This window comes from Stylophora pistillata, chromosome 12 (assembly GCF_964205215.1).
Source record: "Stylophora pistillata chromosome 12, jaStyPist1.2, whole genome shotgun sequence".
NCBI classification, from domain to species: Eukaryota; Metazoa; Cnidaria; class Anthozoa; order Scleractinia; family Pocilloporidae; genus Stylophora; species Stylophora pistillata.
The window spans coordinates 12,663,972-12,690,898 of NC_142530.1; the positions used below are offsets into that span (position 1 = coordinate 12,663,972).

A 26,927-nucleotide genomic window follows, 5' to 3' on the forward strand; every position below is an offset into this window, starting at 1 on the left:
ATGATTTAAATGGCCCAACTGGCCGAAATGACACAACTGGCCCAAATGACCTAGCTGACCCAACTGGCCCAGACGATCCAACCGGCCCAGATAACCCAACAGGCCCAAGTGACCCAACTCGCCCAGATGATCCAACCGGTCCAGATGACCCAACTGGCCCAAATGACCCAACCGGCCCAAATGACCCAACTGGCCCAAATTACCCAAATGACTCAACCGGCCCAAATGACCCAACTGGCCCAAATGACCCAACTGGCCCAAATGACCCAACCGGCCCAAATGACTCAATCGACCCAAATGACCCAATTGGCCCAGATGACGCAACTGGCCCAAATGACACAAATGACCCTACACGCCCAATTAACCCTTCAAGCATTTATTATACATCAAAGTATCCAGCTCTCACACTATCATTCCGCGATCGGCTGATGTCACGTAATTTTCGATAACCAGCATGCCAAGACATATTTTGGCTAACCGGCACACCAGGGCATATCTTCGTTAACCAAGACTCAACCGAAGAACGGACACCGGAAAACGTGTTTGTCTAGCGGCTGTTGGAGATAAAATAGAGCCTTTCACTGCAAAATTTTATGGAAGAATATTTTGAGGCAACTATCTGTTACTGAACAAGAGGCTACACGGAGCTTATATTCTGTCCAGATTTGCGGTTCAGCGGATTTAATTGAATTGGTTGCACTTCAAGGCATTGCTGTTTTAGCAAAATCACCGTCGAGTGCTTTCATGGTCTGTTAACAAAGAGAGTTATGGAGATTAAGGCTTTGGAACAAGTTGATGCCATCAATGAAAATTTGGAAATACCAAAATCACTAGAGGAAATGCGGGGTCACTCACTATAAATTTGCATTTGAATGCGATGACTTTGTTTACAAGGATTTCTCCTGCTTACATCTAATAACAAACCTCTGAAGTTGTTTTTGCCTCGGAACGATATAACACAGAAGGCATTTTAAAGGCCGCAAGTTTTTTGACTGAATTAAATTAAAGGTATGTGCCAGTGACTTCCACAAGGTTTTTATGGTCAGTAAATTGTAGTTGTTTAATCTACTGGCCCCGGTTGTTCAAAGCATGGATAACTTCTTATCCGCTGGATAAATCGCTATCCAGTGGATAAATTTTATCCATGGCGTCATATCGGTTGTTGAAAGCATGGTTAGCGCTATCCACTCGCTATCCAGTGGATAAATTTATCCATGGTTAGGTAGGTAGTATAAGTTTTATCCACCGGATAAACACAAATAAAATGGCTGCTCGACAGTTACATCTTCTTCGCTGTAACCTTCCCGACAATCAACATCGAAGAAAAAGGAGAATTTATCGCCGCCAACTCGATCCGTTTGAAACATATACAGACGCTGAATTGAGATCCAGGTATCGTTTTGGACGAGAGGCGCTACAGTACATCGTTGGCCTTGTTGCAGACGACATCGCTCCCCAAACAAATCGCAACCGTGCTGTTCCTGCTATAATGCAAGTCCTTATCACCCTCAGATTCTTAGCTTCGGGTTCGTTTCTTCAAGTAATGGGTGACACTTTTCAGGGATTTGACAAGTCGACTGTCAGCCGGATAGTTCGCCGGGTGACAAAAGCCTTAACTGCAAAGTTAGGCGACTTCATAAAATTTCGGTGCACTCGTGCAGAACGAGACGAAATAAAGCAAGGTTTGTTCAGAGTAGGTGGTTTTCCCTGTGCTATCGGGTGCATCGACGGTACTCATGTCAGAATAAAGGCCCCTCACGAAAACGAGCCGGACTTCGTGAACCGGAAAGGATTTCATTCAATCAATGTCCAGGCAATCTGCGACCATCGAGGTAAGCAAGTTTGTGTTGCTCTCATTATTTGTATAGCAAAGGGTAACATTCCGTTTAACCCAAGCTTTACTATGCTTACTATCTCATGTGTATTTCAGGTATTATTTTGTCCCAAATATGAGCATGAAAGCCGAAGAATTTCGCTTTAAAATTGTAACGCTTTTCTGTCACGTAGGGAGGAATGTGCGAGTGATTGGCTTGAGTAACGCATGTGATCAATCATGTGATCCCAAGATTCACGCATGTACACAATTTACGACGAAACGAACTGAATGAATTGATTGAAATAATTGAGTTTTCGAACCGTGAGATCTCCCTTTCCATTCGGGAACTCTCAACTGTAATCGATCTTGTTTGCTAACAAGTGTTGAGCCTTCGAATGGTGATACGACCGCAAGGAAAATATTCATCGGTGATCACTTGATGTGTCTTCCAACACGGACATTTTTCAGTGGACTGTGTTGGATTGAGTGCTGAAACATAACATAATTTTACAGAGCATTCTCTCGCTAAGTAGCATTGTTTAATAACATGTAATTTGCTGTTACTCAAAGATACATGTCAAGAAATCTCTTGGAATCTACCATTTCTAGAAAAGGGATAGGTTGTAGTTAATTGATGTTGGTTATAAACTGTGGTTTAAATGTAAGCGGCAATCCAGTTTCGAACACTTCGTTTTGACAAAATGAATTTACAAAAACCTTACGATTACAGTTCCAAATTTAGGGTCTGTGTGTATGCTCACATTACGAAACTTTAACGGGAATACAATTTAAGAATAGGCAAACGTACACTTGCACTATAAATTGCTAATTTTTTTTTCACTGTTGGACGTAAAAACCATTTGTGTTGCATTGAATGTAATTGAATTTTGTAGAAATGTTTACAAATGTTGTGGCTAGATGGCCTGGCTCTACACATGATAGCCACATTTTTCGAACATCAGCCATAGGGTGTGACCTGGAAGGAACTGGTCTGGCAGATGGTGTACTACTTGGAGATAGTGGATATGCATGTTCCCCATTCCTCATGACTCCGTATCTCAACCCCAAAACACCACTGGAAGAACGTTTCAACAGAGCTCACAAAATAACGCGATGTACCATTGAGCGAACTTTTGGGGTGTTAAAAAGGAGATTTCATGTGCTGCACTCCGAAGTAAGGATGGCTCCTCACAGGGTGTGCTCAATAATTGTAGCTTGTTGTATTTTACATAACCTTGCTATAAGTTTAAGGGAGCCAGATCCAGAGGACTGTGAAATGGATGATGAAGGGTGTGCTCCTGACCTTCACAGTCAGTATCATGGCCGTGAAACTGGTAATGCTGTCAGGGAGCACATTGCTAACACTTTTTTTTAAGTTCTACACAGGGGGCTCAAGCTCAAACATACATTTCATTGCAAAAATGTTGATATGTACTGTAAATGGTATGGTCCATCATCAATGAGACCCAATGGCTTTATGGGAAATCTTTGCATGGTTACAAGATTAATGCATTATTTATTTCATTGTTCATGGAAATCTTTGATGACCACAATATGTTCCTTTCAGGAAAGTGTGGATGGCTGCTATATACCATGTACAACTAATTTTGGTTATTGTTTTCATGTGTAACAATAAAGCCTTGGGTGTCATTGTTCTCTGCTTACGCTTCTTAGTAGTCAGTGTTTTTGGAATCAATTGTATACTCTTGTGAGAAATAGTTAAACTCTCATTACTCTTTTTATGATAGTCCAATGTGTATCTTTTGCAAAGTCTCTAATTTCATGATCAGCAACACCTTCTGGCATTCTTGCTGGCGGCTTTCAAAGATAAATGTTTTTCATGGATTGGACATTCCTTTAAAATTGAAAGGCATGCTTTAAACATTTTTCCTTATCTACCCCCATGTTCCAAGAGATGTTGGAGGAAAAGGAAATATTAATATTTTTTCTTATTCAACGGTTTTCATAGTTTGTTTTCCTTTTTCCTGGAAAAAGTCTTAACCAGTGAAGAATTTATGTTTTGACGATCTTTATGTTCAACATTGGGATAAAGTGAAGTTTGGCTTTCTTCTAGAAACACCTAATACAGTCTGTACATTCTACTTTCAAATTAGATCATTCACCTTTTTTATGCTCATCACATCCAGTTCTGGCTTAAATGTTTCCATGAAAATTTGTATTGTGATCTCTGATTATCTATTTCTCACAAGTTCCTTAATTAAAACTTAGCAAAATTCTGGAATGTGATTGTTTATCATGAGTCTTGTATGACCACTTATAGTGCAGTGTATGCATCATGGTTGTTATAGGACAGTTTAAGGGACACTTAACATGTCATGCCTGTGTAAATGGGCAAATTGCATTAAGGGCATTTACTGCTGTTGGGCCTTTCGCCAAGTGTACTGTTGTTTTTATAATGAAAACATACAACCAATGTCCAGTTTCTTTCTCAAATTTTGTCATAGTTTTGATGAATTGGTAACAGGACTTTGTGTCGATATCCAATTCAGTCTGTAATCAAACTCATGATTTAAAAATGGGACTCGACTGCATTGGACTCTCTTGGTCATATTACCACTTCTAATTGTCGTCATTTTGATCTTGTAAATGGCATCTTAAGGCAATAAAAGGTCATAAAAGGTCAATCGTCCAGCTTAAACTGAATGGAATCATGTTACCATATTAAGAACAAGTCTTTTTAGCCAATAGATAGGGGCTTCTCTACTTTTTCAACATTACTTTGACAAAATGAATAAGCCCACAAATTTTTATTTGCAAGCAGCCTTTTATTGTCTTTTATTCATTGCCTCTTTATTCACTCTGTAATTTATTGAATTTAAAGTGAGGAAGTGATTTTCAAGTCATTGGTTGGTTTCAACTGCAATTCTCAATATATTAATGAAGATTTTGTTATTTGTATGACTACAGAAAAAGTACAATGGAAAATTAAAATTGCGGCTTCAAGCATTGTTTAATCACATGAAATGATCAATGAACTTTGAACTTCATAGTGTAAATTAATTGTATAAATATTTCTTAAAATGCCCTCTGTTTTCTAAATTAAATGATGGGTCTGTAAAATTAAATTTTCTTTTGATATGAAAAAATATAAATTGTGGTTAAATCCAAGGAATGCTCAAAATTGCTTCGGTGTAACTAATTCTTGAAAAGATATATTTACATGTAATTAATAAACTCCATTGAATAATTAGTTTTACATTATAGAGATGTAAATATTAGTTACATGATGCATTTGTCTTTGCTTTATATCTGCACTTTCTATTTTACCAATAAACACATGCATGTACAGTTAGTTTATTTTTTTTGGTTTTAAATTGGTAGAACTGTTTTTTTTTTCCTTCATTTCCCTTCATTTGAGAGCAATAGAACAGGAAACAAATTCAAACTCATTTGAGAATTGAAAATTGAGAAGAAAAAAATTTGAATCACAAAATTATGGGCCAATTAATTTGAAGTATTGGATTCCACCCTACCACCCCTTCCCCCAGGCTGGGCAACCATGGGCATTCAACCATCATCTGTGCCTGGCTGGGGTTGGTAATTTGAACTAGAATTGTTAAGTTTTTTCAGTGAAATACAAGTGATATATCTTTAACTAAAGCAGAGTTTATGGCAAAAAAAAAATTCACTTCTGTAACCGAAAATGGCTCAAGAAGAAATGGTATAGGTCTAGATTTAAAAAATTTGGTTGAGGTGCACAAAGTCATGTTGGCTGATTTTGACCTTTACAAACGGTTGGGGAATTTGAACAAATTTTTTTGCCCAAGGAGGGGGAGGGAGAAGGGGCTGGGGCAAAATTTGAACAAACCAATCTCAAATTTTTAAAGGGAGGGATTTTGAAACTTCCAACAGATTGATGCATTGGTACTAAAAGGAAACCAAATTAAAACCAATGTGATTAAAGCCTGTGTACATTTCTGGGGAAATGGTTTATCAGTGGATTGAAAATATAGGGAGCTGACAGTAACAATCCATAAATAACCAGTTACATGAGTCACAATCAAAGCCATTTCAGTTCGATTGTATAAAGATTGATTCATAAATTATTTTCGGACCTACTTCGAGACTCAAGCTCCTGAATCCTTAACATTATTTCTTTTTTCTATAGTTTTAGATTTTCAATTTCTAGGTCAAGTTTTACATTTTCCTTTTTAAGGACTTCAAGGTGCATTTCATTGATGTCATCAATGGTGACCTTTTTTCTTGAGTGTGGCTTGGCAAGTATTGCTGGCTCCTCCAATGGTACTGATGGAACTGTATCAGAATTCATACTGGGGCAATCTAGCTGTGACAGTTCACTGGGGTCTGCAGATTCACAGGTGTCTGGAAGTACGCAGTGTGAAGCAACAGGGTGAAGTTCACTTTCTATTCCAAGAACCCCTGTATCCACTGTTGATAAGTCTGAAACTTGTGCTGTGTAGAATTTGTACAAAATGTATTAAACCTTTGATTCCTGTATGGTGTATGTTCTGACCATAAATTGGTACGCATTCCTTGAAAATTACTCTAGAAAATTTGAGTTAACACTCCTATTGAATTAAACAATATATTTATTATAATAAAAGGAATTAATTTCAATGACAACAATTATCAGCTGTCAAGAACCTTTAAAAAGGAGAATTTCAGACAAGTAAGTCATCTCTAAATACATTGCGGACTGCCAAGGAAACCGTTCTGAAAAAAAAAAAACGCTCTGTAATATCGATGATTAAGGTAGCGTTTGTTCACTTCACAATCAAAATGGAAAAACATTACGAAAAATGGGTCCGAATGTGTGAAACGTTTAAGTCTAGAAGTACTTTTCGGCCACGATACAAGAGCAGCTTAGCTTTTCTCGATCGATTCAATTCAACAAGGGTCCGCTGAATTTTAGAAACGTAGACGAATTACAGGGATTGTGAACTTTCCAAAAGAAGAAAAATCACCTGCTACCCTGCGTCATGTTTAAACAAAGAACGGCAGAAACAATCAGCACACTGTGGTAAGTATCATCGTAAGTCAACAAACTTGTAAACATTAGTGGCTTACCTGAGTCGATACCGCCCAAAAAGCCGCTGAAAGACGGATCCGTTTCGAAGAGCTCGATAATTTTGGTTGTGGTACCCTTTGGAGAAGCCGGTTTCTTTCCACCCCCGGTATTCTTTACTGCCGTGGTACATTTGTTGTGCTCTCTTTTTGCTCCACTCACCATTCCTCTCCACTTTTCTTTTACCTCCACAACAGTTCTCTTGGAAACTCCAAGGGCATTGACTTTCTCGGTTATTTCCTCCCATATTCGCGTTTTGTTTTTATTACAAAGTGTCGAGGAAAATTTACTTTTGATAATGTTTATATTTTCTTCCGCCTCTTCCAAAATAACTGCGCATTCGGCGGGTGTAAAATTGGGTTTTCTAGCGCGCTTTGCCGGAGAAGGAGCAACATTTTCTGCCATGTTGTCTCGCCACTAGCACGCGCGAGCGAACTCATCACGCAACGCCTGGGCTGTAACCATAGCAACTGCTTGGATACCGAATTATCCATCGGATAGTTATACGTCTCGCTATCCGTGCTTTCTGCAACAACTTTTTATCCGCCGGATAACTATCCAGTGGATAGCCTTTTTATCCACCGGATAAGCTTATCCGGTGGATAAATTTATCCATCATTTGAACAACCGGGGCCTGATGGATTCAGTCACCGATGTTTACCTAGGAAAATTGTATTGATCGAATTTAAACAATCAGACAATGGACTTTTACTGTTGTTGTTTTCATCAATACGTTAACAATAGAAGTTATTCTCATTATTAGGTTTGTGCTTTAAATAAATATATTTAAGTCCACTCGAATGATAAGTATAACCCGTAACAAACTTGCTTATCAGCCCAGCATTTAAAGCCCGACTGACACTCGATGCCAAACCTCATCCTCGTTCTAGGCTATGTCCACCACATTGCATTACGCCATGACATTGACCGTGCATCTAAAAACAACATGGCGGACGCGTGTGATGACATGTTCTTCTTTGGAGACGATTTAGAGGCAATTTTAGGAGTTTTGAAGAAGAAGAAGACCTTGATGAGCACTTCAGAGAAGCAGCTGCTGATGTAAGCTATAGAATCTGTTTTAATAGTTAAAATATAGCCTAAAAACGTCAAAAAGGAAGATTGAACATGAAGGTCGAACAGACTAGCTTTCGATCAATCACTCTTATTTCGGGCTCTATTTATAAACCATTTCTTGCCTAAACGTTATTTTATCAGCTGTTGATTTAAAGATGATTTATGAACCTAAGTAGTGTGTGATGTTGATCGTGAATTTGGTTTTGCAGGTTCACCCACTGAGCGTCACTTGCCCTCATTGTCCAAAGAAATGCAAGAGTAAGAGCGGACTGAAACGTCACATCACTGTTAAACACAAAGATAAAACAGAAGAAACAGAAGAAACTGAGACAGACAAACCAGAAAATCGAGATCTATTAACTGTGGAAACGTATGCAAGCATCGTTGGCAATGCTAAAGTGAAACTTAGAGACAGCAAAATTTATCCAAAGGTAAACAGAGACGAGATATGGTCCTACAACTGCAACACTCTACAATCTTCAACACCTAAATTTTCTGAAATTCAGGGGCTTTATATTCAATTGGCAAAGTCTGGAAATGCAGAGAGGTTTTATGCAGCCTTTTACGCTAGCATAGTCTTGCATGCTTCGAGCCATTTTGTAGGATTATCAAGAAACTCTGCTACATTACTTTGTTCAAAAGTGGCCGACTGCCTTTTAACACATAGCAAAGAAAAAGCAGAAACTCACACATGTGAACCATTGACGAAATTATCTGATAAAGAGAATTCAGGGTTACAGTATATTGGAGGTTATGTACTACATAAGCTACATAACAAGCACAAACAAGCAAGTAAAACACTAGAAAATGACCACGCAATCTCACTGATAATGGCTGGGAAATGGGACAATCCTATTGGTGAAGATCAGAGATTGACTACAACATTGAATCGAGGTGGACTGTGGAAGATCACAAGAAATGCTCAGTCTGTTTTTGAAAGAACTGAACACTATTTCAGGGAAGCTACACGTAAAACCAGTCTGAAAAACATTCCTTTAGCTAATATTATTTCAAGATCAATGCATGATGTAACTGTTGTCGCATCTCACTCTGCCATGTTAGCCGACTCTGAAGTTGAGATTAGTAGCCATGTTGCCAAAGATGTTCTCCACAATATTATTAGTTTGTATGTTAGAGTTCGTTCTTTTTCATTTGTGAAGGACGTTATTCAAAAACACAAAATTAGATTGAAACAACTGAAATCAAAAGCTCTTCGCAAGCCTCTGTGTTTTTAGGGTTAGCTTTATTCTCTCTGGTGTTGTGTGAGAGACTGGAGCAAACAAATGAGCAGGCTTTGCAAGCTTTCTTTGCTTTGCTTTCTGATCCACCTTTGACTTGTGAGAGTATTTGTAGCAAACACAGCACTGCTCACCATGCTCCACCAAAACTTCACAGTCCCGTGTTCTCCAATATTCCAGCTGTGGGAATATCTCAGAATCATCTCTGAATAACGGATCCACTGACTTCGGTATAATGTGGTGTACGATATCGGATGACAGTTCAAATGGTCTCACTCCAGGGCAAATCAAGAGAACATCAATTCTCTTGATAAGTTCAGAGACTGTGATGTTCATAACGGATCGCAAGGTTTCAAGATGAATCGCATGATCATCTGGCAGAAACCATCCAAACACAGACACAGAAAAACCAAGACTATCATCGATGGTGAGCTGAATCTTTGGTAACACAAGCAGAGAACTCTTCTTTGTCAATACAATTCGATCGATTGCTGCCTCTAAGATCCACTCACTTAGAATTTTCAAAGATTTCACTCGTTTTACTAGATCTTTAAGTCACTGTAGCATTTTTTAGGGGCCACTTCTGGGATTTCGTTGACTGCGCTTCGAGGTGGACGCACATTTACTGGTGTTGTGAAGCAACGCTTCGGCATGTTTACTGTTGGCAAGGCACCAAACTTCGGTTTCTTTTTCTGCATCTTTTCAGATTGAACTAGAGAAGAAACAATCACAAACAAACAGAATCAGAATATAACGTTTGAAGTTTATCAAAGCTCAAGTTAATTGATAAGCTATGCACCTAAGCACCGCGCAGATTATGTCTAGGATCGCGTGTAGTTAAACTTATAAGATTGCATTTAATACTTACAAATCTCAATATCCTCGGGCCTAAAATGGTTTTCGCACGTAAAGACACGACCATTGTCGATCTGGCGCTTGAAATCTTTGTCTACAACGCGTGTTTTGGTCAATTCGTTTAGCCAAAGTTCTCGCCATTTCTTGTATTCAGCATTGCGAGGGGCAGGAAGTTTCCAGATGCCGATTCCTTTCGTTTTGCGGGACGAGCCGCAACCAAAAACAGAGCAGTTATCTCCGGGCATTCCTTCTTCATTTATAGATACATACAAGCAGTATTTAAGAAGGAATAGTAATATTACAGACGTAAAACGTGCAGTCATCAGTACAAACGCTCACATGTGAGACGCCATCTTGAATCTATGTGATGCACGGTCACGCTAAATTACGCCAATTAAAAGTGATACGTAATGCCTATTATGCATTTTCCTGCACAGGAAAAACCAAACGGAATTACTGATTCTGGCCCTTTACAGCCAGAATAATAATTACGACTTTAGGGAAATAGGGAATTTAAGCAAACCACGACGGCGACGGCAACGAGAACATGGAAAAACAATAGAACTAATTGGCAGAACAATAGCCCTGCACGTGCGTTCTAGACCTTTGTACATTTCTAAGCCGTTGCAAAACAAAAACGTGAAATCCCCAAAATTTGCGTCGTCTGCGAACCGAAACCGCGGCGGCAAATTATCTTAATATACATTTGGGACTGAACGTTACTTTTATGCGTTATGTTGAGCTTGAGGTCTAGCGCCCTATGAGACGGTAAACACATGCAGCCATTTTCGAAATTCCAACTAAAGTAGAAACCCATATTTTAATCGACGTCTTCCACGGCGTTGCCGTCGTGACTGCTTAAGTTCCCATTTGTCTCTGACAAAGAGGCGGCAGTAAGTATCATTATAGCCTACGAGCAGGTCGTTATTTGGTCTCATCACGCAACGTTTGAGAGAAAGCGTTGCGTGACGAGTTCAAATTAGGGCTGTAGAGGGGACTGCAAGAAGCGAGGTACCAATGCAGTTTATTTTTGCCACCAGCATCAGTCATTAAATGTCCCATTTCAACCCACCATATCCAAAGAAATAACTCCTGCATGCGTAGCATGCCTATGTTTTTAACTGGTCACTATTTAGACTTAACCGTAACAACATAACAAGAAATTAATATTTTCCAAAAGATGAAAGGACCATCTGCTAGCACAGAAAATTTAAAAGTGGGATTGCATCGCGTTGTAGCGTACGAAGTTTCCAAAGTTGCACAATTTTTCATTTCTTTAAGGGGGGGACAGCGACCATTTGGGCGTATTTTGAACTTGTAGAGTTTTCGGAGAAAAAAAAAGCGCGATAGAACTTTTTGATATAATTTTCGAAAAAGGTTCATTAAAAGGGTCCTTTAAAAAAAAACCAATTATGAACTTTTCAACTGTCGGCGGATTCTCGATATTTACGGTCAGTGGCTCTTAAGCAGAATGAAACACTAGCTAGACAGAAGGCGCTGATGTCGTTAATTTATGACCTTGTGTTTAGTCACCTTTTACACGGGGTAACACTCTAAACAAGACTTTGCACTACCTCCAGCTCGTAGAGGACTTTGTATCAAAATGTACTGGAAAGTAGACAATTACTACGATGGCGTAACTTGAAATACAAACTTTTCTTGAATGGTACCTAAATGCATCAATAGTTTGGCACCACGCTACTCAACTGAAATATACACCAATCATTTAAGTATCAGCAATAGACTGTGTGGACCGTCTATCGGTCTTTTGCTTTTCAAGTCGCCAAAAACTATTAAAGCATTTTCGATAACAGCATTAACAATGTGGCTACATTCATCTTTGTACTGCGACATCGCTGCCAATTGCAATGAACGTATCTTTATACTTCATAACACCTTTAAACAGCCCTACTTTAAGCTCGCACATCTATTCGTTGAAGTATTTTACTGCGTGCATGGTACCGAAAAAAAAAGACATAGGGGAGCGGGGATTATCAAGCTGAGTTGAGTTCTGATCCTTCGAGAGTAGACGGCTCTAATCAGCATTAAGTGACTGCAGTCTATTTCCACGTAGCTTGCTTGATTTTGCCTTCTTTAGTAACTCGAGAAGCTGCTGTTTGTCCTGTTCTGGATCGCGAGTCTCTTTCCAAGGAGTCTTGACTGGCTAACTCTTCGTCATATCTGTATAACCAATAAGTATCAAAGTTCACAAAGTTGAATTACACTATGTGCAAAGAAAACACATCAACTGAAAAGTGTTTTACTTTCTACTTAATCTCTAAAAATTAGAGTCATCATCACGTCATATAACCAAGTGAGGAAAATACACAAACTTATCAGTTTGAATGTGACCATAATATAAAAAAACAATTAACGTCTGGCCCCACGGGAAAACAGTTTCTTAAGAGATTCGATGCGAATACCAATCGAAAGTCTATACATAAATTGCAAATAACCCCAACGTAGTCAATGAGGGCGTGCGCTATTAGAGAAAAAAATTCAGCTGCACAACAAGAACAAATTCAACGAAATGTATACGTACTAGAAGGGCAAATTATCAAATTGCTGAACAGGCTGTTAGTTATAGTTGTGAAACAACTACTGATATAAAAAGGGTACAAGAACAGAAAGTAGGAAAAATTGTCTCATTTGGTAAAACTACTGCAGCTAACTCTTTACTTACAGTACTTCGAAATTTCCCAGAGCATCTTTGGACGGTATCTTATTCCATCTAACACTGGTAGAGAAAGAGAGGATAAGTAAGAGGACTTACAAAGACACTTACAGAGGCCAATATCGGACGGCAGCCCGAAACCTAGATAATAGATATTGCAAGTATTGCTTTCAAAAAAGTATTTGACCAAAATTCTATTTTAAAAATTACAATTTAGCAAATCAAGATCTAAGTATGAGCGCTTTCGTAGCAACAAGTGATGGGAACATGTCATAAGTAGTGGTACATAGGTACTGGGCCACCAGAAGGTCATAACTAATAGGTCAAAGGTAAACAATCATAAGCAGTGGGTCAGAAGTTAGAGGAAATGAGAAGGGCGTCGCAACTAACTGGTTACCATTGGTGGGCCTTTAGGGAACATACAGGTGATGACTTGGAAGTCAAAGGTAATGACAAGAGAATCACACGTTTTAGGTCACAACTAATGGGTCATAAATAACAGATAACAAGCATAAGGTCATAGGTAACTGGTCGCACGCAACAGGTCATAGGCAACAGGTCATAGGTACAGGGTTCGACGAAACAGGACAAAAAGTTACCGATCATAAGTGCTTGGTTGACGAGTCAGAGGTCCCAAGTAGTAGGTCACAAGTCACAAATTGTGTCACTAGTAAGGGGTCAAGAGGAAAGGGTCACAGGTACCGGTAACAAGCCAAGGCTGCAAATAACTAACGGGCTGTCGCCGGTCACGTTGTTCGGTCAAACATACTTTTGCTCGGACACTACCCGTTTTTTGGCCAGTCAAATTTTAACAGTCGGAACTCTTGCGATAGTGAAGCCAGATTGCACAGTAATCCTTTTACAACTAAAAAACAACTGAATCCGAGTCGGTCTGGCTATAAAAATTACAAGTTAATAATTTTACTACTCTTTACTGCAGAAGCAGCCTCGCATTGAGTACGTGGAACGGTTACGCAAGATACAACTGCAATTGTCCGTTTTACTTTACATCTGGCAAAATCACTTATAATTAGATATTACACTTTGGCGACAGAACTTGATGACATCGTGGAAATTTGCGACTGCCGGGAATTTCTCGACCACTAATTTGTCTACTTTTATATTGGTTTTTTTGTTTTCTTTGGGAAACATGACTGTTGTCCCTTGTGATTACCAAACAGTTAAAAATTAAAATTTCTTTGAACGAGTCGGTAAAGGACCGGACAAGATGTCCGGCAATCCAAGGATTTGTCCGGTCAGTACCCAATTTTGACCGGACATTGTCTGTTGATCGGCCGTTATTTGCAGCCCTGCAAGCAACACCACTTTACGGTGAACTCGCCACCGGTGGCGAATTAACTTTTTGGTAACGTGTAGCCTATTGTGTGACACTTACATCAAATGAAAGCTATGATGTAGTGGTACGTTGTGAAAAGGGAAAGGTACTCAGAAATTAGGTGTAGCGTCTCAATAATGGCACGTTAAACGAAATAAAACGTTGATATCACGAAGATTATGATCAGTTTGCGAACAGCGAAACCAGAGCGTTATTCGCCGAGTGATTTTCACTAAGTGATTTCCGCCAACAGGAATGAAATCGTATGAAACTTACATCATATAAGTGCTAAAAAGTCGAAGTATATTGTGAAATTAAAAGCGCGTACAAATACAGCGAAGTTTACTCAAACAGACTTTGGCGTCCTCTCTTTGTTTGGTAAACCCTTTGTTTCAAGCACAAAGAGTGTCGACGTGAGCTTTAACACGAGTTTTGTTCTTATGAACACAATTTGCAATCAAATCTAATGCAACTTATATCATACGAAAGGTTAGATCTTGGAGTTTATTTATTCTGTTTTCTTTAACGATAATACTTCGTTCTGAAAACGATATTGAGCTTTGATTTGCAATCAAAGCTCAATGCAGACTTAGCAGCTATTACATCTTGGTTACATAACAATAAGCTGACACTAAATGTTACTAAGTCGAAGTTTATGGTCATTGGAGGACGTAACAAATGAAGTCAATTTAATGACATAGCCCTTGCACCCAAAAATGATCAACTAGAGAACGTTACCCAATTTAAGTATCTCGGAGTGATCATAAACCAGCTTCTTACTTGGCATGACCATATTGAACTACAAAATAAAATAGCAAAGAAACTAGGTGTGGTAAAACGAATCAAGCATCTTCTCCCAGTTTATGCAAGGAGGATCTATGTGTCAACGATGGTCATTCCTATTCTCGAATATGCAAGTATCGTATGGGGTGATAAAAATAACAAAGTTTTAATGGATTCTATTCAAGTTCTTCAGAATAAAGCAGCTAAGCTAGTACTGGATCGAACGACATTTTCCTCTTCAACTCAAGCACTTCTAGATAAGAACTGGATCAATCTACCATCCAGAGGATCATTGCAACGGTGTCTTTTTATGCATAAACTTATAAATGACCGTGAAAGAAACAGTATGATTACTCGAGGCACAGACTATCATAGCCATAACACTCGCTCTAAGGAAATTATTAGATCTGTTAGATTAAACACGAACTGGGGTCTACTCAGATCCTTTAATAGTGCATTGACAGACTGGAATTCCCTCCCAGAAGACATGAGATGTCTACCCTATGATGCTTTTAAAATTTCATTGCTTAAATATTTTGAATCTTAATAGGTTCCGTTAGTGTGTCATTCTTGCACATTGATTATATTATTTTCTGTTCATGTCATATTTTAGATATTTCATATTTCCACCGTGAGTTTTTACTTATTACGTGATTACTTATTTTATACATTGTTAATTTTGAGGGTCTCACTGAAAACCGCTATGGCGAGCTGGGCTCCCTCTTTAAATATTCTTTAATAATAAATAATAACAATATTGATCGAAAAATTTAACGAATGCGGCCGTCGGAGGAAACGTCGCTGACAAACTACTCATTATTCTAATTAATTCTAAGTTTGATCCGTTTGCTCTCTGGGGACTCCTAAAGGACGCCAAGTCGCTTTCTGCCGGATTTTGTCGAGTTCGCACGCACTAAGAATTTCGCATCATTAAAACTAAACAATTAGTAAGTTTGAGTAAACTTCCTTGTATTTGTATACGCTTTTAATTTCGCAATATACTTCGACTTCTTGGCATTTTTATGATGTAAGTTCCATACAATATCATTCATATCGGCGGAAATCACTTAGGAAAAATCACTCGTGCTATCAACATGTCATGATTACATAATGTAAGTTTCACACGAGAGGCTGCACGTTACCAAAAAGTCAATTCGCCATCGGTGGCAAGTGGTGGCGAGTTTTGAAGTGGCAAGTTTGTAGTGGTGGCGAATTGACCAGATACCGTTACACCTGGTGGGTCATAAGCTACAAGCCTTAAGTGGTGGGTCAGAGGTAACAGGTAACAAGTTGTGGGTCACATACAACAGTACACAGGTAATGGGTCGTAGGTAACAGGTAATGAGCAGTGGGTCATGGGTAACAGATAACAAGTCATGGGTCAGAGGTAACAGGTAGTGAGCAGTGGGTCATAGGTAACAGATAACAAGTTATGGGTCATAGGTAACAGGTAATGAGCAGTGGGTCATGGGTAACAGATAACAAGTCATGGGTCATAGGTAACAGGTAATGAGCAGTGGGTCATGGGTAATAGATAACAAGTTACGGGTTATAGGTAACAGGTAATTAACAGTGGGTCATGGTAACAGATAACAAGTTATGGGTAATAGGTAACAGATAATTGGCAAAGGGTCCTGGGTAACAGATAACATGTTATGGGTTAAAGGTAACAGGTAATGAGTAGTGGGTCATGGGTACCAGATCACAAGTAATTGGCATAGATAGCATCTGACATTTAGTGGGTCAAGGGTTTACAAGTCACAAGTAATGGGACAGATAACAGGTAAGTAATGGGTAATAAGTAAGAGGTAATGAGTGATGGGTTACACTTAACAGTTCACATTCGCCTTAATCACGCGCCGCCATCTTGACGTCAAGCAAGGTCAAGCAAGCAGACAACCAAACCGCCGAATGCAAACAGAGATTATTGAACCAACTGAAAACTATCTTGAAACGATTTATCAGGCGCAGAAAACAAAACATTTTGCAACTGTTATGATCGATACAGCAGTTTACGTAGTTGGTTTACACGGTTTAACGGAACACATAGTTATGCACTTACCTTTAATTCCACGAATATACGACTCAATGTAGAACTTATAGCCTCTGTTCACACTTTTTTTCACTGAGAGACTTTTATTTTACATTGAAATAAAAAATGAAGGGTCAATTTAAAGCTCTTGTGCCAAAAGTCTTTGCAACTTTTGTACCTTTTTGTTGCCTTCTGCCATATTACGTTGCGTAGCGGCATACTTGGCCTCGTTTCCATGTCAAGATGGCGCACATGTGACAAAGGCGATTGTTAACAGTTAAGCAACTCTGGGTAACGAGTTATGAATCAAACATAACAACTTACAGGTAATTGATGATACGTAGCAGGAAGCAAATAGTGGGTCATGGGTAACAGGTCACGAGTCATGGTTCATAAATAACAGGTAACAAGTAGTGGATCGTGGGTAACAATTCGCAAGCAATAGCTCATGGACAACAGAGAGCGAGAAGTGGATTGTGGGTAACAGGTCACTAGCAATATGTCATAGATAGCAAGTAATGAGTAACAGGTTAAAAGTAGTGGGTCACGGGTAACGGGGTCGGAAGTGATAGGTCACAGATTACAAGAGATAATGTTCTTTGGCAGTACCTAACAGTAGCCCACTTACTGGCTTTTAAGGAAACCCGTGATGTGAATCAAAAGCACCATGTGGAGACAACTGAGGCAGCACATTTAATGCACCTGTTTCATTCCACTTTCAACCATTATCAAGTTGTAACTACCTATGTTGTCTGGGCTCTACACCAGCCAGCTGACAACACAATTCTGATATTCGTCTTTAACAAAAAATGCAACTATACCAAGAGGAACATCAGTTGCTTTACTCACTCTGGAATTTCCCCATTAGGTAGCACAATACTGAGAGTGTCATGTATTAGATTGTACTTCATAATTCTGTCAGCAGATGTGGTGGACGTTAATGAAGGAGAGGCATTCACCTGCAAATAGAAAAAAATTACTGGAAAATTGGTGACTATTACATGTATAAAATCTGCATAATAGATGAGCGTTACAGGTAATTGATGATACGTAGCAGGAAGCAAATAGTGGGTCATGGGTAACAGGTCACGAGTCATGGTTCATAAATAACAGGTAACAAGTAGTGGATCGTGGGTAACAATTCGCAAGATATAGCTCATGGACAACAGAGAGCGAGAAGTGGATTGGGACACTTCTTCACTTCACATCTGGACCTCGACTGTCTCAGACCATAAAAATGCAAAAAAAGAACTGGGCCAATATCCAGCCATTTTGACTGAACAAGCTTGGTTAATAAAGGATTTATTATATTGCAAAAAAAGATTTTGCTTTATTAAGAATTAAGAATGACCTGTTTACTTCCAGAGCTGGGAAAGAAAACCAACTGTGTTTGTAGCACAACAAACTCATGAGAGTCGTTTCTGATTTCTTTGTTCTGGTGCTTTTTGCGTTTCCATTGCCAAAATTGTCCAAGAATTATGAACATAGTTCTAATTGTATTTTTTTCATGCACAGGATCAATGCGTGCAAACCCAAGCAGGCAAGATGGACCCAATCTTGCCTGCTCGGGTAGCTAATCAGAACACAGGATTCACCTCATCTTGCCCACAGGCGATGCAAGCGATGTAATAAATAATGGTAATTGGATTGGGTGGTGTCCATTTTAGTCTGTAGTCATATGCACGATAAATAAAATTACAGGACTATAAAGTGGGAGTCTGGTTTGTTAATCATGAGTATGATTGCAAATAGAATTTGATGACACAGTGTCCTTTTACCTGTTAATCATAACTGTCACAAATTTGAGAAACAAACTAGCCATCAGTTACACATTTTTATGTATAGGGAACAAAAAAAAAGTTAACTTGGCAAAATGCACAAAAACAGCCCATGCACTTCATGCATACTACACAATCACACAGGCATGATCTGCTTAAACGGTCTCATTACACTATCCAATTACATTTACAATCATACTGCATAGGTGTGCTCAGATCAAGAGTGGTGACAAGCAGTCACATTTGAGAATTTTGTTATAGTTTTCATTAATACTGGCATCAGTCTTTTTGGCAAATAGAACAACAAAGATGAAAATATCCCCGAGTCGTGAAACAAACATTCCTTCTGGACTTACCTCTATAAGCCAAGGTTTCAGATTATCATCAATGATAATGTCATAACTGAAATCAAAGATATTATCTTAAGTACTGAGCAGTTACCGGTAATCTGATAAATTTGGGTTGTTTAATGATGAAAATGCATTTATTTATTATTTACTTATTTATTTAAGGATTTGTACAAGCAGTACCAGAGAAAAAACAATAGGACATAAATCCCCTACTAGGTTTAAGCTCCAACCCAACCCTCTCCTAAAATATTAACTCACAGAGTAAAATTAATATTTAGTAGCAGACCGCTTCACAAGTGCATGCAACAAGGGTAGTTACCCAGCGACATTTAGGACAAATTATTTTAAAGGTACGAAAGTTTTCGCCACCAAAAACGTTGAAAAGTATCTTGAAATAAAATGACTTAAGTTTACGCTTAAAAGAGTCAATAGACTCAGCCTGCCTAACATCATTAGGTATATTGTTGCACAAATTTGCTATCCTATTAAAATAGAAATCCCGAAATGTTGATGTACGATTTTTATTAATCTTATTTGTTAGGAAACTTATGAGTATACTTTTGTTAACAGTAGATGAACCTGCAAAATGACATCTTGTTTCATGTTCATACTTACCCATAACATTCAAAGCAGTGCCTATCATTGGCTATAACATTCTGAAAATTAATGATGTATTCATCGAGAAACCTTAAGCATTTGTATATGGTAAATCTACACAGAGGCTTACGGCTATGAAGAATGCAACAAAATTTCTTGTACATGGAAATGAAAGGTGCACCTAACTGTTGTGACTATCATGTGTAATAACAATTACCAATACTTTTAGATGAATTGATTTTATCTCACAAAACACTAGAGTTGTACCCCACCAAAGCTGCTATTGTATTGATTTTTGAAAATTCTTCTTGCAACAAAAAAGCATCACTGAGCTGACAAGGAAAATAGACAAACTTAAACGGCATTATCTTGATAGTGTAACTAAATTTCTTCTCTACTTTAAAAGGAAAACCCATACCAGATAGAAAAGAGAATTTCTTGCCAGTCATCGGTAATAAAAATGTTAATTGGCTCTATACTTTTAACCCTTTACACACCAACATTAGCATACATATTCTCCATACCGTTCCCTACACATTGCCTAACAGTCAGGATTAGGATAATTTGTTTAACATTTGAGAGCTTTAGTTGGTGATCTTTTCCTTTATTCCTGTGATTTTATTGTGTGAGTCACGGGTGATATTGTACAGAGAAATTGGATGCTAGTCATTCTTAGAAGTCAAAGGGTTCACTAAAACATCATAAGAAATTATTGACATGAACCATTTAGTATCTATTAATAACAATAAATAACATCTGAATTATGTCCTTCATATCCCTGCCACGTGGATAGGAAATGGGCTCTTGTTATTGGTACAGCTAGATCAACTAACATTACCTGAACAGCCTTTAGGGAGTGAACAATGCACCAGTTTATGTCATCAAATAGTTTATCAGTAACCTACAATGCGTCAGACAATGAAGCTGTGAGCAAAATCTCAATACTATATTGTACTGTCCAGACATTGCAAATTGCCTTGACTAGTGGCTTGTTTGTGAGCTAGAACAGGACAATCAAATGACTTTTGGAGGCCATATAGTTTATTTGTGGCTTGAGTAGCATCATTTGCGCCCGAGTAGAGGGAGGGTGCAAATGATGCTACGAGGGACACAAATAAACTATTTGCCCTCCAAAAGTCATGTGATTATCGCTATTATCAATACACGAGGCCAAATCTGCTAAATTCATTTAATAAAATATATATCAGGGCAGCAACTTTGCCATTTGACCCGCAAAAAGGAATGTTTTAGAGTGGGCAGTTTGTCATTTGGCTTTGTGTAGTGTGGTAATAATTGTTACTCTTTATCACCTGATATACAATACTAGTGCTCTTCATTGGCCCAGAGGAAAAGGTCTTAGGACCAAATTTCCTGAAATGCAGAAAGCAAATTTCAAGGCAGCATGAATGAAAACCAAAGTTAAAATTTAACTATGAAATATTTGAAACAGAAATTGTTAAGGATACTCAAACGATTCATTCAGTCTAAGTGGAATTTGATTTGTTTGTTACCAATTACTTTCGTTACGGATGTGGTTACGTTGTTGTCTATTCTCGATTGGCTTGTAATCAGATATTTTAGCGTCCCCACGCGCGTATAAAAGCCTCGTTTAGCGTCCCTTTAGCCAGTGTATAATTGTATTTCGCCTTGTCCATTCTATCTGTTCGACTTGCCGTTTTTGGTTCTTAACCTTTGGCACAAGCGGGACCGATATGTGAGTAATTTTGCTAGTTTCCTCCTTTGATTAGTTTTCTTGTTTGGGTAGAAGCACGCTAACGTACAGAGTCGTACAATAGTACAATTTATTGTTCTCAATCTAAAGGGGGTGAATCAAGGAATGAGACGCAAGCTGGGAACGCCCATTTTGTTAATCTTACAATCGATTTAAATCTCGAGTTATTTTGATGCAGCTTATTATGATTTTCGAGTATTCCTGTTGATTGTTGTTAATTTTGATCGGGTTATCGACGGAGGCAGGTTAATTGCTCTAAGCGTTTTGTTCATGAGTTACGTAACGTTTTAAGTAAATTGCATTGTTATTTCAGTTTACGATCGTGATCGTGATCGTGATTGTCTATCGTGGTTCGCTAATCGTTCATCGTCATTAAATCACCGTTAACCGTCAACCTTGGTTTTCCGTGGTTATTGGTACTTGAAGCACACGACCTGTAAGATAGTCCCGTAGCATTAACACGCTTTAGCGACACCCTTCGACTTCGATCTCGTTTGTCGCAAGCGTCACAGAAATCACTGGTCTAGGTGCATGCGTCTTAGGGAGAAACACTTTCACTGACCAAGAAATTTTAATACACACTTTCACTCTTGCCAGCCACCAGTGCAAGCAATGTCTTAGATAAAGGAGAAGCCCTACACTTGCAAAGAACAAACTCTTCCATAAAAAAAAATTTGAAGAGGACTTAAAAAGAATAGAAATTCAAGTCCAGACTTCACAAAAACATTAAGAGATAAAAATTAATTATCTCAGCTTTATAGCAGAAGCATAGAGAAGTTACTACATCATGTAATATATCCAATCAGTTCCTAACTTGGAGAATACATCATTAATGGATGACTGGAACATTTGGAATAGAAAATTGACAAGAAATATGCACTCTCTTCCCCTCAAATGGTCAACAAGAAGTGTGAGTTGTGAGAGATCTTTTCTCATTTTCACCATAAGTGTATACAGGTGTCAAGTAACGCTCATGGTCATTATTCTAAGAGAAAAGGAATGTAATGACCTGGAAAAGCATGCCAACTGGTTCAGGAATCAAATGAAAGCAAAATTAAGCTATGCTTTGCCTGCAACTCAGAACCATTCAGCATTGTCATTGATTGGATCACATATGGTGATTCCCTTTCCCTACGCATTTACTCAGAGTGAGTTTATAGTATCACTAGGTAAATTCATAGATCACTAAAATCTAAAATTTGTAAAAATTCACATTCAAAAGTTAAAGATTTTGAAGTTATCCCCACTTAAATATACAGAAAAATGCTAAAAATATTTCCAAAAAATTCTAAAGAACTACAGTAAGACCAGAACCACAATAATTGTCTCTTATAAGATCTACAAGGTTAATAAACCACATTTTGGACTTAAAGGATTGTAAGGTTAGTTTGTCCTTGATTCCAGACTTTGAAAGATGGGCAAAAGACAAATCTTCCTCATTTTCAGCAGAAAATTCGCAGGTAACTTATGCTTTTTGAGTTCTGGCTTTGCTTTTATGACTCTGCTACCCACAGGAAACAAAAACGTCTTAAAATAATAATTCATCGTAATTTCTCAATTAGAGTATTAAGTAGAGCATTAAAAGTAAGTTGTGATCTAAAAATAAACAAAGCATCAGAAAGTGTATCTTTCAGGACTTAAAGATTTGTTACTTAGTTCATTGTGCTATGAACAGTCTAAAAAAATAATAATAAGAAGTAAACCTTTGAGAAATCTCAGCCAAACTACTTACCTCCTTCCCTCTTGTTCCTTCAAGATAAAATTGTAAATTTTTCACAGTCCATTTACCTCCATGAATTGGATTATACTCTTCCTTTGAAAAAGAAAAATTGTACCTATAAGATAGCACTCCAAACAATTATTACATTTTGATCTCAGACCTCTCTTACCCCATACTTTTGAATTGCAACATTTGTCAGGTGAACAAACATGTTGTCAAGTTCACTCAGACTTGCATTGTACTGGACAGTGCAAAATCGGCAGAATCCGAGTTTGTACCTGCAGGAAAAAAAAAATACCAGTCACTTTAAAACCCCACTAGAGAAGAGCAAGGAGAGGTGCTTAAATTTCAAATCTGTTATTAAAAGAACAAGTAGTAGGAAAAGGGGGTTTCTGGCACATTTTTTTTTTCAAAAATACCCTGAAAAACAGGGCAATTTTGAAAACTGATTTTTTTCATTTTTTATCTCATTTAAAAAAAAAAACATGTTTTTCAGGCAAAATGATTGGCGCATTTTTTTCTTTTTCAAATAAAAGCAAAATTGAAAAATAATTTGAGATTTGATTCAGTGGGTTTCTGGCACATTTTCAAAATACCCTGAAAAACAGGGCAGTTTTGAAAACTGATTTTTTTCATTTTTATCTCATTTTAAAAAAAAGAAGGATGTTTTCCAGGCAAAATGATTGGCGCAGTTTCTTTCAAAAATCAAAGAACAATTGAAGACTTGATTCAGTTTCTGGCACAATTGCCTCAAAAACAGGGCAGTTTTGAAAACTGATTTTTTTCATTTTTTATCTCATTTAAAAAAACGGTGATTTCAAGGCAAAATGATTGCCGCAGTTTCTTTAAAAAAAATCAAAGCAAAATTGAAGAATTTTGAGATTTGATTCTCAAGACAATCTCAAAATTCGTTTGAACCATCAGAAAAAACTAATGACAACATCTCAGAAAAAACACATAGATGCTTATGAAGCATTCTCCTCATCGAATTCCTTCAGGAGGTAGCTCAGTTTTAGGTGGAACAATCTGAAGCTCTTCTCTGACAAATCCTCGCTTTGGTCCATCTTTCAGATAGTAAAGAACAGGTTCTTTTTTATTCACAAGTACTTTTTCGATATTGAAAACTTTTAGAGACCAGATTGGATCTGTTGCTCTTCTTTCTCCACCTTCTAACTCGCCAGGAGAATGCAGATATCTCACGTTTTTTGAATAGTCAAGTCTCTTTTCTTTCAAGCCAACAGGTCTTGAATAAGAAGTTGAACTCTTTGTGCCAACCACCTTTTCTTTGATTGCGTCAATTGGTTTCTTTCCAGTCAACCTTGTCTCGTCACGATTTAATGTAGAAACAACTTCTGGAAGCCTCTTTACCCATACAGTTGATCTCGTTCTGTCTTTGAAGTTCATCTCTTGGCCATATTGGAAACTAAAAAGGCGCTCACCCAAAGTTCGATTAAATCGCTCAACTATCCCCTGATCTCTATGAACGTTTACGTTTCCTCTTCTAATTCTCACATCATGCTTTGCCATCTCTTTAGTTGTTTCACCCATGAATTCACGTCCAGGATCAACCTGAAGAGTTTTTGGCCATCTCAATGGTCCTCTCTTGTAGATTGTCTGGAAAGCCTTTGAGACCTCAGAAGATTCTTTTGAGGTGAGAGGTTCACCGGCCTTGAATCTGCTCGCAACATCGATCACTGTCAATGCATATTTATAGACCTTTCTAAAAAGTTTGTCATGAGGAAGGAAAAGAAGATCGGCCTGATGGACTGCATTTGGATAATCAACATCAAACGTTGGCCGTGGGATATGCTTAGGTGCAGGCAAATAAATCTGCCAGATGGCTTGTCTCATCAGCCAAAGCTTTGTAACATCTTCAGGAAACCGAGCTTCTTCAGCCAACTTTTTCACTGCACCCAATCCCTTCCAAAATCCTTTCGGGCTATAGTAAACTCTTGAAAGTTTTCTCTCCATTTTCTTTTGCTTTCACAAAAATCGACTTGCGGCTAATCCCAAAGCCGAAGCCATTCCTCCGGCATAAATCATTTCACCTTGTTTCTGTTGTGTGCTCGGTTTGTAGAAGTTAGAAAAATGTGGTTCTTTCATATCAAGCTCTTCACTATGTGCCTTGTTGCAAAAGCTTTAAAGCATAATCTGTATCAACAAAATTTTGATTTGCCTCTTTTTTGATTCGGTCATTTGCTGCAATCCAATCGAGAAGCTTTGCTCGATTCTCTTAATATTTCTCATAAGCCACCTGGTATTTTTCTACAGCAAGATCATGTCTCTTCTTCAACACTATTTTTATCTCCAATCCAATATTTTGCGAGATAGCTCCCACCAACAAATGCAGTTGCACTGATGAGTGCTCCTCCGATCATTATTGCTATGCTTGCCATTTTATTAATGGCTGGCAAGTTTTCATCATGAAATTAATCTCATAGAATATTGAGTTAGTCCGCTAACTTAAATGCATTTCTTAAGATGGCAAAATCTTCTGTTCTTCAAGACATTTTTTTGCTGCGATTGATCCAGCGATCACGAGTAAACTTTACATAGTTCAAGAGATTTGAACTCGGATCAGAAGTCATCAGTTCTTTGATAACTCTCTTTGCTACCCATCCAATTCCAGCAGCCAATCCAGTCAATGTAGCTGAATCAGTCAAAGTTTTTACAAGTGTATTATCAGACATTTTTATTTGGAAGACAAAAAAAATCAATCCATTGGTTTTACTCTTTTTGGAATTTGAGGCAACTCTGCTGTTTCCCCCACATAGATGCGCTGAATTTGCCTTGGTTCTGGGTTTGGTCGTGATTTTACGAGCTCCATCAACTCTTTGCTTTTATAGTACAATCCAGCCAGTGAAAGAACAATACTTGTTACTGAAAGAATTTGAGTGAGTGAGAATGATGATGATGATGATGATGATGGCTCTGGTTTAGGTTCTGGTTTTGGCTCTAGGTTTGGTGACCTCACCTTTTTTTGCTCTCTAACTCTTCTGTTATGTTCAGCAAGTTTTTTCCCAGCAGCGACACGCCCTGGATCGTTTTTCGGTTTCGTCTTATTTTGATCAGTTGAAGTGACTTGTTGTGCTGGCGGTGACTGTCACCCTCGCTCTGCTGGATCTTGAGATTCTTTTTCTTCCATTTTATTTCTTGTCACATTATCTTTAAGTTCTTATTCAAGTTCTTATTCAAGTTCTTATTCAAGTTCTTATTCAAGTTCTTATTCAAGTTCTTTTTCAAGTTCTTATTCAAGTTCTTATTCAAGTTCTTATTCAAGTTCTTCACAAATACTTTCTACTTCAACATTAACCACATTTGGTTTTAAGGGAACTTCAACATTTTTGGCAGTGAGAAGAGCAGCACTTGCGATCGCCATGTACTTTCCATACTTCAAACTCAAGCTTCCTGCAATCATTCCGAGTTCTCTCTTCACAATGAAGTCATCATTCAGGTCTTTCATGAGTTTTCTTCATCAACAGGGAGAAAATACGCCAACGCTTTACACGAAAGCTGAAGAAATGTGTCGACTATCGCATTGCAAGTCTTTGAAGAGATTGAGGCCTCATATCTTTTGAAGTACTTCTCAACATCTTTTTCAGAAAGCCTTTTGACTTGATCATGGGTGAGAGAAGCACCAATCATTCCCTTTGCTCTTCCACTCGCAACGAGAACAGCAAGTTGCTCTCGGTGATCTGAATCACTTGTGGGTTCTGCTTCAAGAATGTTCATAGCAATAATATCTGTGATTGCTTCTTGTTCTTTGTTCGCCCTGCTTGCTTCGCACACTTTACTCATCTCTATTTTATTTCTTTTTCAAATTTTATACTGAAGGGATGGCAAAGTGATAAAATCAGATGAGAATATTTCTCATTCTTCAGCTTTGCTATTAATT

At 38.1% G+C, this 26,927-nt stretch overlaps 4 protein-coding genes across 6 annotated transcripts in view; all 4 read right to left on the reverse strand.

Annotated features, from left to right (window-relative positions):
- Nucleotides 1-4,555: 4,555 nt before the first annotated feature.
- On the reverse strand, nt 4,556-7,490 carry LOC148718843 (nuclear apoptosis-inducing factor 1-like). The gene is made up of 2 exons (XM_088739919.1): nt 6,866-7,490; nt 4,556-6,250 (listed from the first exon to the last, which is right to left on the reverse strand). The coding sequence occupies exons 1-2, from the start codon at nt 7,266-7,268 to the stop codon at nt 5,940-5,942; spliced, it is 714 nt and encodes a 237-aa protein (XP_088596045.1). The 5' UTR covers nt 7,269-7,490; the 3' UTR covers nt 4,556-5,939.
- Nucleotides 7,491-7,547: 57 nt separating this feature from the next.
- Nucleotides 7,548-11,371, reverse strand: LOC148718844 (uncharacterized). The gene is made up of 2 exons (XM_088739920.1): nt 10,044-11,371; nt 7,548-9,887 (listed from the first exon to the last, which is right to left on the reverse strand). Exons 1-2 carry the CDS (start codon nt 10,351-10,353, stop codon nt 9,718-9,720), a joined length of 480 nt encoding a protein of 159 aa, XP_088596046.1. The 5' UTR covers nt 10,354-11,371; the 3' UTR covers nt 7,548-9,717.
- A 296-nt stretch (nt 11,372-11,667) lies between these two features.
- The window catches only part of LOC111343070 (polyglutamylase complex subunit TTLL1), a 47,713-nt gene continuing 32,453 nt past the window's right edge, over nt 11,668-26,927 (reverse strand). For all 3 annotated transcript variants that reach the window (XM_022950214.2, XM_022950212.2, XM_088739916.1), the window contains 8 exons: nt 23,202-23,310; nt 23,045-23,125; nt 20,419-20,481; nt 19,599-19,639; nt 18,990-19,035; nt 17,705-17,814; nt 12,714-12,767; nt 11,668-12,211 (listed from right to left, as the gene is read on the reverse strand). In XM_022950214.2, the coding sequence (XP_022805949.1) occupies nt 12,091-12,211; nt 12,714-12,767; nt 17,705-17,814; nt 18,990-19,035; nt 19,599-19,639; nt 20,419-20,481; nt 23,045-23,125; nt 23,202-23,310 (625 nt within the window). In that variant the 3' untranslated portion in view covers nt 11,668-12,090. The remainder of the gene's footprint in view (nt 12,212-12,713; nt 12,768-17,704; nt 17,815-18,989; nt 19,036-19,598; nt 19,640-20,418; nt 20,482-23,044; nt 23,126-23,201; nt 23,311-26,927) is intronic.
- On the reverse strand, nt 24,014-25,003 carry LOC148718845 (uncharacterized). Its single transcript, XM_088739918.1, has one exon. It carries the CDS (start codon nt 25,001-25,003, stop codon nt 24,014-24,016), a length of 990 nt encoding a protein of 329 aa, XP_088596044.1.

Coding starts and splice junctions, on each gene's coding strand:
- LOC148718843 (XM_088739919.1), bottom strand. CDS start 7,268: ATGGCAGAAAATGTTGCTCCTTCTCCGGCAAAGCGCGCTAGAAAACCC. Junction 6,251..6,865: donor TTTGGGCGGTATCGACTCAG/GTAAGCCACTAA, acceptor AATTCTACACAG/CACAAGTTTCAGACTTATCA.
- LOC148718844 (XM_088739920.1), bottom strand. CDS start 10,353: ATGACTGCACGTTTTACGTCTGTAATATTACTATTCCTTCTTAAATAC. Junction 9,888..10,043: donor GCCCGAGGATATTGAGATTT/GTAAGTATTAAA, acceptor TTTCTTCTCTAG/TTCAATCTGAAAAGATGCAG.
- LOC148718845 (XM_088739918.1), bottom strand. CDS start 25,003: ATGGAGAGAAAACTTTCAAGAGTTTACTATAGCCCGAAAGGATTTTGG.